This window comes from Rattus rattus, chromosome 5 (assembly GCF_011064425.1).
Source record: "Rattus rattus isolate New Zealand chromosome 5, Rrattus_CSIRO_v1, whole genome shotgun sequence".
NCBI classification, from domain to species: domain Eukaryota; kingdom Metazoa; phylum Chordata; class Mammalia; order Rodentia; family Muridae; genus Rattus; species Rattus rattus.
The window spans coordinates 156,979,225-156,989,444 of record NC_046158.1 but is presented as its reverse complement, the minus strand read 5'-3'; the positions used below and the strand labels follow the sequence as shown (position 1 = coordinate 156,989,444).

Genomic DNA, 10,220 nt, shown 5'->3' with positions numbered 1-10,220 from the left:
GGTGCTAGACCTGCTATAGGGCATGTCGGCCATCTAAGTCCTAAGAGTAGGGGTGTGGTTGGCATGATGTTCTTGTCTTAATAAGGGGAAACCTCAAATTTTAATGGCGGCCAGAGTCCTGCCTGACCTGCCCAGGAAATCCTGAGAACACAGATCCTTTCACATCTGTGCCTGGGACAAGGCAGGGACAAGTAGGAAGCTGTGAGGGAAGAAGAGTGCAGGCAAAGGCTGAGGAGGAAATGAGGGCCCAGGAACAGGCTGGGAGGGGTTAGGTAAAGGGAGGAGGACACCCGGTGCAAGGTGAGCTCAAAGTGAGGGCAAGAGATGCTCAGGGCATTCAGGCTTGAGCGGAAAGCTGGGTTGAGCTTCCTGATAATGTCAGTGATGACATGATAATGGCTAGGATGGGTTGCACAGAAAGATAACAGGGGCTAGAGGCCTGCCTATGTGCATGCATGTGCCTCCCTATACATGCATATGAACATGCATGTGCACACCTTTACATGTGTACATACATGCGTACATGCAAGTGTGTGTGCATGCATGTGCCTACCTATACATGCATGTGAGCATGCACATGCATGCGCTTGTGTGTGTTTGCACATAGGCATTGTATACATGTGTGCATACATGTGTACATACATGTGTACATTCATGTGTGTGTGTGTATGTGTGTGTGTGTGTGTGTGTGCGCGCGCGCGCGCGTGTGTGTGTGTGTGTTGGCACTTTAGGACAGATCTGACTATGCACCACAGCAGTGTAAAGAATCTACAGTTCCCAGGGGCCATGCACTTTTCTGCAGTCCACTGTTGGCCACAGATTATCCTCAGCCGGTACAAGCTCCCTCAGAAGACACACTTTAACATTGTTTTACAAAGTGAACCTGTCCAAAGCTCCAAGGGATTTTGGGGGCAGGAGTGCTGATTGGCCAGGTGCAGACTGGAATATCTGTCCATGTACAAGCTGCAGCTTTCTTGCGTATCAGCCAGTGCAGGAAGGCAGGGTGGAGGGTAGGCCATGAGAGGCCCTGGATTTGACAACCAGTGCCAAAACCAGAACTGACTGCTCTCAGCCTAAGTGGATTTTCTTGTGCTTTCACAGCGGCATTTGCGGAGCATATCTAACTCTGTGCCTGATCCAGCCGCCCTCAGGTCACCTGCCCACAGCCCCAACTCTGTCAGATCCCGGAATTTGTGGAAAAACACAAGCAAGTCAGAGGCCAACTACTTCAAAGGGGACTTTATTTCCTCCTTTGGAGCAGCGTGCTAACGCCCAACTCCACTCCTGGACACGACAATTCCGCAAAGCTGCGTTCCCTCCGGAACCAAGACTGCCTGGCACTAAAAACACATCGAAAAACATCAACTCTCTTCCCTTTTTGTTCTTGTTTTGTTTTTTTTTTCTTTTTTCTTTTTCGGTACAAAATGATACAAACGACAATACAAAATATTTGTGCTGTTGACGATTACAAAAAAAGTCGGAACGTCTGTCTCACCGCATGGCGCTCAGAGCTGCAGTGTGAGCACATCATACTCCGGTATCTCTCCCGAAACAACCACGGTCATGCGGGCTGCTACACATTTGTCCATTTTCAAAAATAAACATGCAGAAAATAAATCAGAATGGAAAACAGGAGAGGAAGGAAAAGCAAGATGCGTCCCCGGTGTACACGGAGGTGGTTTCCACCGGCTGACTGGTGTGGTAGAGCCTGCTAGGTATGTGGTCTATGCACTACCACACCCGGTGCTCTGTGCAGGGAGATTCTGCTGTGGGTTTTTGGTTTTGCCTTTCGGTGTGGGTGGAAATAGAGACTTCCCCTCCTGTTTACCTTAGAGAGCACAGAGGTGTCGTCTCAACGGACCACATACTCACTATGGGGAAACTGAGGCATCTCTGAGGGCCTGATGTTTGGCCATTACTCTGACATTTTGGTGGCAGGAGACCCAGCATTTTGGATGTGCTGAAAGACATGAGAGAGAAAAGCTGCCGGCCGGGGAGTCAGGTGTGACCGAGGCTGACCGTGGCCAGGTGTTCTTCCAAGCCACTCAGTGGTATAGGTTTCTCCTTAAAGGAACCAAACCACACCCTCACACTGCACAGAGCTGGCCACCAGCCTAGGCTGGCTGGGCCCTGACCATAGACGCGTTGTATCTACAAGCTACAGAAGAGAAACATTTGACACTGACTGTATGCTTGGCTAATGCTAACTTGTTGGCCTGGGAACGGAGTTCCAAGATGGGTCTGGGGGTGTGTGTAGAACCCTATCTTCCTCTAGCCCTAGGGGCTCACTGGGGTGTAGGGTGAAAGGGACAAGCTGTCCAGCTTTTAGGAAACCCCACGGATGCTCCTGCAGGGGCCTGGCAGTGACAGAGGCCTTGGGGGGTAGGGAGAAGGAGGTGGAGGCAGGTGAGACGTGCCTCCAGGTAACTGATGGGTTTGGTACCTCCTGTCCTAGGCTTCTAAGAAAGCCTTGGGATTTCAGGAGAGTTCTTGGCTCCCATGCCTACCAAACATATGCACACTTCCAAGAACCTTCTTGGGTTTTCTAAAATCAAACCCAGAAAATCATTTTCAACTCCCCAGCCCTAACCCGAGACAGTCCATCCCAGCAGTGGTCACGCCAAGCTCAGCACCACCCGATTCGAGCAATTTGCATAGGACAGCCCTCCCGACCCCCTTCACGAGCACTGCTGGCTGTAGGCAGGGGGACTCCCAGGAAGGGACAGAGGCCCCTATTCATCCCCCCTCCTAGGACAGCGGTATGAGGAGTGAGTAGACACAGCTGAGCTAGAAACCCAGCTCAAGTCCAGGAGTTCAGAGGTGGGCATGGGTTTGATTTGGGAAAGAACCCTGACATCCAATGGGTCATACCCACGAGTTGGGCACCTGTGAGTTCACTCAGGTGCATCTTTGAGGCCAAAGCAGTCTGGGAAAGGGGATCTAGCCACGGAGTAAAGAAGCCAAGGGGAGCCATGGATTAGAGACCCCTGGCAAGGGAGCATGCGATCTCCTGGGGACCCCCAGCCCTTTTGAGACCTCCCTGACCCCCCAGTTGTAGGTATGGGTTAGAGATCTGGAAGAAACTTATTTCTCCTCAATGCCGGGACTTCTCTTGTCTCCCCAAGAAGACTCAGACACCAAGGCCTCCCAAGCAATCAGCACTCTTCAACCCCTTCCTTGGGAGTATCTTATAGCATGGGGTAAGCCAGGAAGACTCAGCACAGGATGCTTCATTGGTGCCTGCCTTTCTGCCCCATCCCAGGGCTCTTTTGGGCCCAGACATGTGAACGTCCTAGGTCTGTTTTCCCCTCCAGTGAAAAGGTAAGCTTTGCCATCTCCCGTAGGTTCTTGTACATGGCCTCTTTGCTGTCCTGCAGAAGCGGTCACCCTGCCCAGTTCGCCCCATGCTCAAGCTGCCGTGGTTAAGTGCCCCACCAGCTCCAGAGAACAACAGAAATACGGGTCCATCTGTGGTCACAGGGGCACAGCAAGGTATTCTCGCCGGCCTCTTGGTAGGTCCTCACATCCATAGCAGTTCATGGGACCAGGTGGGAGTTCAGGTTAGCCGGGCCCAAGGAGGCCAAGCAGCTGCCAGAGTCCGGCCAGGCTCTGCCTTTTGTGTCTGCATCTGCACAGCCTGGGGAGGGTGTTGAGAGCGTTCAGGGGTTCCGTTGAGTGGAGGGTTTGTGATTGCTATGCCTTCAACGGGATCCCTCGGGGTCTCACCCTGAAGAGCGGATGGCTGAACTAGGGTTCTGCAGGATGCTGCAGCTTCTTAGACAACGGACTGTCCTGGACCAAAGCAAAAAGGGGACTTTGGTGGGATTGGGGGCGACAGCTGGTCCAGAGAGAGGCTTTATGGTGGACTTGAGGGTGTGGCAGTGGCCAAGTGGAGAGGTGAGGACTCCCGGGAAGGTCTTCAGGCATCACACCTGCCCCAGCTACTTACAGTGTGTAGGGGCAGAGCAAACATTCAGGTGAAGGCCTAGTCCACACAGAAGTGGCTCTGCTGATGGGGTTGGGCTGGCCCAGTGCTTTTTTGGTGCTGAAAAGCCTGATCCTCACCTAACAGCCTCAGGGAGGCCAAAGGGCCCAGGAGACGCAGGCTATGCCTAACAGAAGCTGTTGAGATCTGTTTTTGCAAATAAGTTACCTACTTTCTGTTTCTTAATAAAAGGCTTTAAAAATAAAAAAGGACATTGTCTCCCATTGCTCACCACCTTCAGAAGGTACCTGATGGGGCTGTGGCTGTGGGGCGGGGTGGACAGAGGTGGGGGTCTCGGGCTGTCTCTCCTCTTTCAGTCACTCCTGAGTTAGGGAATCTGTCATGTACCAAAAGGCACTTTTGTTTTGTTTTGTTTTTTTGTTTGTTTGTTTTGTTTTAACAGTGCTTTTGTGGTAAGAAATTCAAGTTAGGGCTGTGCCTCTGGCTCTCCCTTCGCGGTACGTGGCTGTGGCTACCGAGATGCCGCAGCGATGGTGGGTGCCCGGTGGCCTGTGTCCGTCCATACTGCAGAGCTCCGCGCGGGGGACGGCAGCGGGGAGGGATCTCTCGACACCAGATGGCTCTGGCACCTTGGCTCAGTTCTGCTGCTCAGCCTCCAGTGCCCTTCTCACGATGGCGGTGAGGTCGGTTAGTCCTCCTCGCCACCCCCATACATGTCCGCCAACTTCTTGAACCGGGGCCCCCAGTCATTCAAGTAGTCATAATCTTGATCCCCGGAGCTGGAGGAGTTCAGGGAGCTGACAGAGCCTGCAGTAGAACCGCTGCCCTCGTAGTCGAAGACCAGCAGGGAGTCATAGGGGGGTGCGGTAGGGTCATTGTCAGCAGCTCGAAGTCCCTGGAGATCACAGAGATGAGGGGTTAGGTGTGAGCACTGTGTCAGCCCAGAGGAGGATGGACCCATGCGAGCCAGGGTGGGGAGGGGTGGGGGAAGGAGGATCTTGCATACAGTAGGCACTGTAATCGCTGCATGTTTTTATCTGTAGGATACCTCCAAGGACCAAATAAGGATGTATGTTTATAAGGAACAGACATGGGGGGCGGGGGTGTGCGTGCTAGCAAGATGGCTCCGCTTTGCTCTTGCGGTACCCACATGGCAGCTCATAACCATCTGCAACTCCAGTTCTAGGGGAGATGACCCCATCTTCTGACCTCCGTGGGCGTTGTACACAGATGGTGCACAGACATGCATGCGGGCAAAGCACTCATACACATAAATAAAATAAGATAAAACCTGTAAATGCAAACAATAACAACAGCGCAGAGTGTAAGGGCAGGAAGCTCAAAGCCGTGGGCAGCTTCGCCACGGATAAGACTGGGGGCTGGGCTGGGCTGGGCTGCGAGTAGTGTTCTGCTCCACCAGGGGTTAGGGTTGGAACAGGGTTAGGTCTAGGATGAAGCTCGGGGCTAGGGCTAATGTTAGGGTGAAGGTAGGGCTTGCTGCTGCTATTCTGGGTTAGGTCTGGGGTAGGATTAATGTTACGGCTCCAAGCTAGGCTTGGGGTTAATGCTAAGGTTAGGGTTGGGGTCAGAGTCACAGCTACTCTATGGCTAGCATGAGGATAGCTATGGTTTGGACTGGTGCTAGGGCTAGAACTGGGTTGAGGAGTAGGAGGAGGTTTAGTTCACAACCTAGGTTCCAGGTCTCCGCCCGCCAAAAACAAAAAAACCAAAACCCAAACCAAACCAAACCAAAATCAACCCCTAAACTGTGCTGTCTTGCAGTTGATTGATCGTTTCCTTTTGCAGACTTTGTAAGAGGCAGGGGTGTGGTGTGACATGGGGCCGGCCTTTCCTGGCTCAACTGTAGAGACTAAGCTTCTCGCCCAGTGTGAAGGTCTTGTTGCTGGGTGTTTTATGCAGCCAAACGCTGACAGGGCTCAGTGTGGTGATGCTTGGGTGCCCACCTTCACGTCGTGATGGGGACAGGGAGCAGAGTGGGGCTGAGACATGCAGGCCAGTTTGCTCTGGTACCAGGACTCCAATGTGGGCTGGGATGGCCATTCACAACCTCACTGGCTTAGTGTGTCTGATTCTCCTGAGAACAGTTCTTCCTGCTGTCACCCCATTGTGTCACAGTGACCCAAATGGCCCCCAGTTCCCACTGAGCGTCTGCTGAGTCTTAGACCTCCTAAAAGTATCTGACTCAGGAGCTAATGTGCTCACGGCCACAAGCAGAAGGGCGGGCCTGGCCTCAAGTCCTAGTCTGAGCCACCTCTCCTCACAAGCTCTGTGTGTATGTGCACACACGTGTGTGCGTGTGTGTGTGTGCGTGCGTGTGCATGTGCATACATGTGTGTGTGCATGTGCGTGTGCGTGTGCATGTTCATGTGTGTGTGTACATGTGCGTGTGCGTGTGCGTGTGCATGCATGTGTGTGTGCATGTGCATGTGTGTGCATGTGCGTGTGTGTGCGTGTGTGCATGTGTGTGTGTGTATGCATGTGTGTGTGTGTGTGTGTGTGTGTGTGTGTATGTACGTGTGACAGGATTTAACTTTTAAAGGAGACGCTTTTGCTCAGGTCCTCCCGAGGTTCGTACCTCGTTGATGAAGTCTCCAATGTCTCCTGGGTGTGGCACCACAGGCCTGACCGGGTACTGGGGTTCGGCACCTACTGGCCGTTCATCCACTCGCCGCACACCAGGGGCCTTGCTCAGCACATGCTCCATGGCTTCTGGCTGTTGTAGCTGGCTGAGGTCGTAGTCCTGGGATGGAGACAGAGCGAGTCAGGGAAACTGGAGTGTGGGGGCAGCAGGCAGGGCAATAAAGAGTGCGGAGAACACCCATGCTCAGTTTTTTCACCTGCCCACCACACCAGTCTCCAAGCACACTGATTGCCCTACTCTAGGCCTGCCCCTTCCCCACACCGCCTCTTCTCCATTTGCCCCAGCCCTGCCTGACCTCAGGGTCCCCATGGACTCTATACCTGCCAGCTGCCTTGTGGGGACCTGGACCTCCTCCCTGCCCCCCAAAAGTGACCCTCCTGCCTGCAGCCCTGTGCAGCCAGCCACCTGCACCTTTAGCACTGACAGAAAAGGGCTGGGCCCTCCTTGCCTCCCTCCACGGGGTAGCTCTGTGTGCTCTCCCCATCCTGGTCAGAGAGCCCCACCACCACTGGGAGTGTCCAGTAGGTGGGTGTTGGTGACCCCACAAGACTCTGGACTGCTTTCTTTAGGGCACAGAACAGCAGCAGGTTGGTCTGGGGGCTGGAGAGGGAGGATCTTGTGAGGAGGACCGATCTGAGGATGAGGACAGTCAGCCCAGGCCTGAGCACACACGTGGGAGAGGTTGCGGCCTCTACCCAGATCTGTGCCTCTGGAAACGACTATGCAATACCTTTCCCTAAGGAATGGGACAAGACAGGTAAGGCCCCAGCACGAGCCCAGCAGGGCCTATGAGACACTCGACCTCTCACCTGGTCCTCCTCGCCGCCTTCCTCGTCGTACTTCAGGATGTTGTCCCTCACGTCGTCCTCAGGGTCGATGAGCAGCTGCTTCGTGTGTCTCTCCTTTTCCCTCCGCTTCATCCACACGACGAACAGCAGGACCATGGCTGTGAGAGGAGCCGCACTGTGAGCAGTGTGTGCACACACGGGCGCGCCTGTGCATACGTGTGCACGGGTGTAAACGTGCATGCACGCCCGGGCGTATTGTGGGCATACGATGGTTGGATGCGTGTGGGTTCTGTGTTCGTCTGTGTATGCATATGTATACATTGTGTGCATGATATATTCACATGTGTGTCCGCATGTGTACATATGTGTGCATGATGTGTGTGCATATGTGCACATTGTATACATGATGTATGTATATACATTCCAGGAAGGAAGGCTGACTGGGGAGGGATCCCAGAGGTTCTTTTATCCAAAGGATTTGGGTGCAAAATAAGAAAATATGTGTGGATATGCCTCCTTTGCCATCTGCCTTGGCCACTTGTCTGTGACATTCTGCTTATCTATGGGAGCTTTGCATGGTCTTCCTGGATAGGTCTCTCTTCCTGCCTGGGTTCTAAGGGCAGGGCTCCTGTGAATTGGAGACAGGAGACCCCGATTATCGTGAAGGTGTCTCCAGGTGTGCTCCCTGCGGCCTCTGCCATCTCTTCACTGTTAGACATGGAGGAGGAGGTGTCTGTCCAGGGCACAGGGAGGGGAGGGTGTCAACAGACAGACACCTTGTGCAGAGGGAAGGGTTGCAGGCTGTCTGAAGGGTGGCCAGTTTGATGAGGTGGTTTGGTTTATTGCTGGGATGAGAAAGACTACAGCTAGTGTAGGCTCAGAGGCCAGACCCCTGCAAGTGACAGATAGCAGATAGCATTCCTTTCAACCTTTCAACAAGGTGGTAGCCAGGGGACCTCTTGATGTGGTCCATGTTGTGGACAGGGAACTGGAGAGAGAGAGTGAGAGGACCACTCTATGAGCATCGAAGCAGAAACCAGACACCTTGGGCCACTTTCCTCCAGATCAAGTGGCCGGAGAGGCAGCTGTGCAGCTGGTGTCTCATGTCACCTGAGGAGACGTGGAGGGAGCTTGTGGAAGAAGGGATGTGCTCCCCCACGACACCATATGCTCCACTCTCAGTTAGGGCCACAGGGACACCTGTATTCTGACCCCTGGCTTCGCCCTCCCTGCAGGCAGGAGAGGGAGATGGTAGGCCCGCTCACTCCACACGGGTACTGACTATTCTCCATCCCTGTCCCTTGTGTCTGCAGAGGAGAACGCTGGCCCAGCTCTGCCTCAGAGTCAGTCACCTCTCCCCACAGCGGGGCTGTTTCTGGCCTCACATGAAGAGGGTGTTAAATACGGAATACTCGCCAGCACTCACTTAGCAGGATCACGATGCAGATGAGGATCGCCACGATGGCGCCCGTGCCCAGGCCAGCTGCAGCCACTGCACCGACCGTGGTACAGTCGCCATTCTCATCGCACGGGCACACCTTGACCTTTATGACGGATGTGTTGGACAGGGGAGGGTTGCCGGAGTCCGTGACGATGATGGGGACGTCATACACCCCCGCTTCCAGGTACAGAATGCGCAAACTGAGCTGGGCATAGTCACCTGGAGTGAGGAACAGCAACGTGCAGCCAGTGGGCACCTATCCTTCCCAAGGAAGACCTCCACAGGCACTGAGATTGATGGCATGAAAAGCTCTCTCTCTCTCTCTCTCTCTCTCTCTCTCTCTCTCTCTCACACACACACACACACACGTGCGTCTGTGCGTGCATGCATGCATGTACATCATACACACAATGTACACACATGCATACACGTCACAATATACCATGCAGTCACACACACATGTGCACATACATACATCATGCACACAGTGTACACATATGCACACATACACCACACATCACAACATACCATACAGACGTCCCTGCATACACATCATGCACACATATGTACACATGTAGACACATACACATGTAATACATCATGCACACGATGTACACATATGCACACACATCACAACATGCCATGCACACACACACACAGGCATAAACATGTGCATGTACATACATCATGCCCACAATGTACATATATGCACACACATCACACCACACCATACAGATGTGTATGCACACATATCATGCACACATATGCATACAGGCACACACATACAGACACACACACACACACACACACACACACACTCTACCACCATGCCATTAAGTTAAAGATATTGTTTAAAAACAAAAAGAAAAACAAAACAAAACAAAAACCTCCAAAACCCAACTCTCCTGAAAGGCAAAGTCATTGAGAGGAACCCACACCTCAGTGAGCATGGGAACGCTCTCCACCAGGAGCCCAGAGGCAGAGGACAGTGGTGGCTTTGCTTATTGAAGCAACACCCTGTTACGTTGCCATGGGCCTGAAGAATCGGCAGTTTTGCTGGTGGAACCATAAACAGGCATCGCATCTCTAGGAAGGTGTAAGGCTCCTAGCACTGGCCACACAGGAGAGGTGCCTCCTAAGGGGTGCGTTCTCCAGGGGCTACAGACGACCCTCAATGGCTGCCAGCATGGTCCAGCTAGGCTCTTTCTAGAACAGGGAGGCGCTAGGAACAAAGACAGCCTTGTGGTGGAGGCACAGATAAACAGGGCTGTATCTCCAGCCTTGTGTGTGAAACATGCGGAAGGCAAGGACTGTCTCCCAGCTCCATGGCTCACTGTTTCTTAGTGATGGATCCTGGCTGGATCCTAGATCCTTAGATACTGG

General features: G+C 53.2%; 1 protein-coding gene across 1 annotated transcript in view; it reads right to left on the bottom strand.

The window, feature by feature from the left end:
* Positions 1 to 2,615: 2,615 nt before the first annotated feature.
* Positions 2,616 to 10,220, bottom strand: part of Cdh4 (cadherin 4) — a 471,463-nt gene continuing 463,858 nt past the window's right edge. The window contains exons 13-16 of the mRNA XM_032904917.1: positions 8,823 to 9,056; positions 7,418 to 7,554; positions 6,543 to 6,707; positions 2,616 to 4,841 (exon numbers count right to left, since the gene is read on the bottom strand). Coding sequence (XP_032760808.1) covers positions 4,635 to 4,841; positions 6,543 to 6,707; positions 7,418 to 7,554; positions 8,823 to 9,056 — 743 coding nt within the window. The 3' untranslated portion in view covers positions 2,616 to 4,634. The remainder of the gene's footprint in view (positions 4,842 to 6,542; positions 6,708 to 7,417; positions 7,555 to 8,822; positions 9,057 to 10,220) is intronic.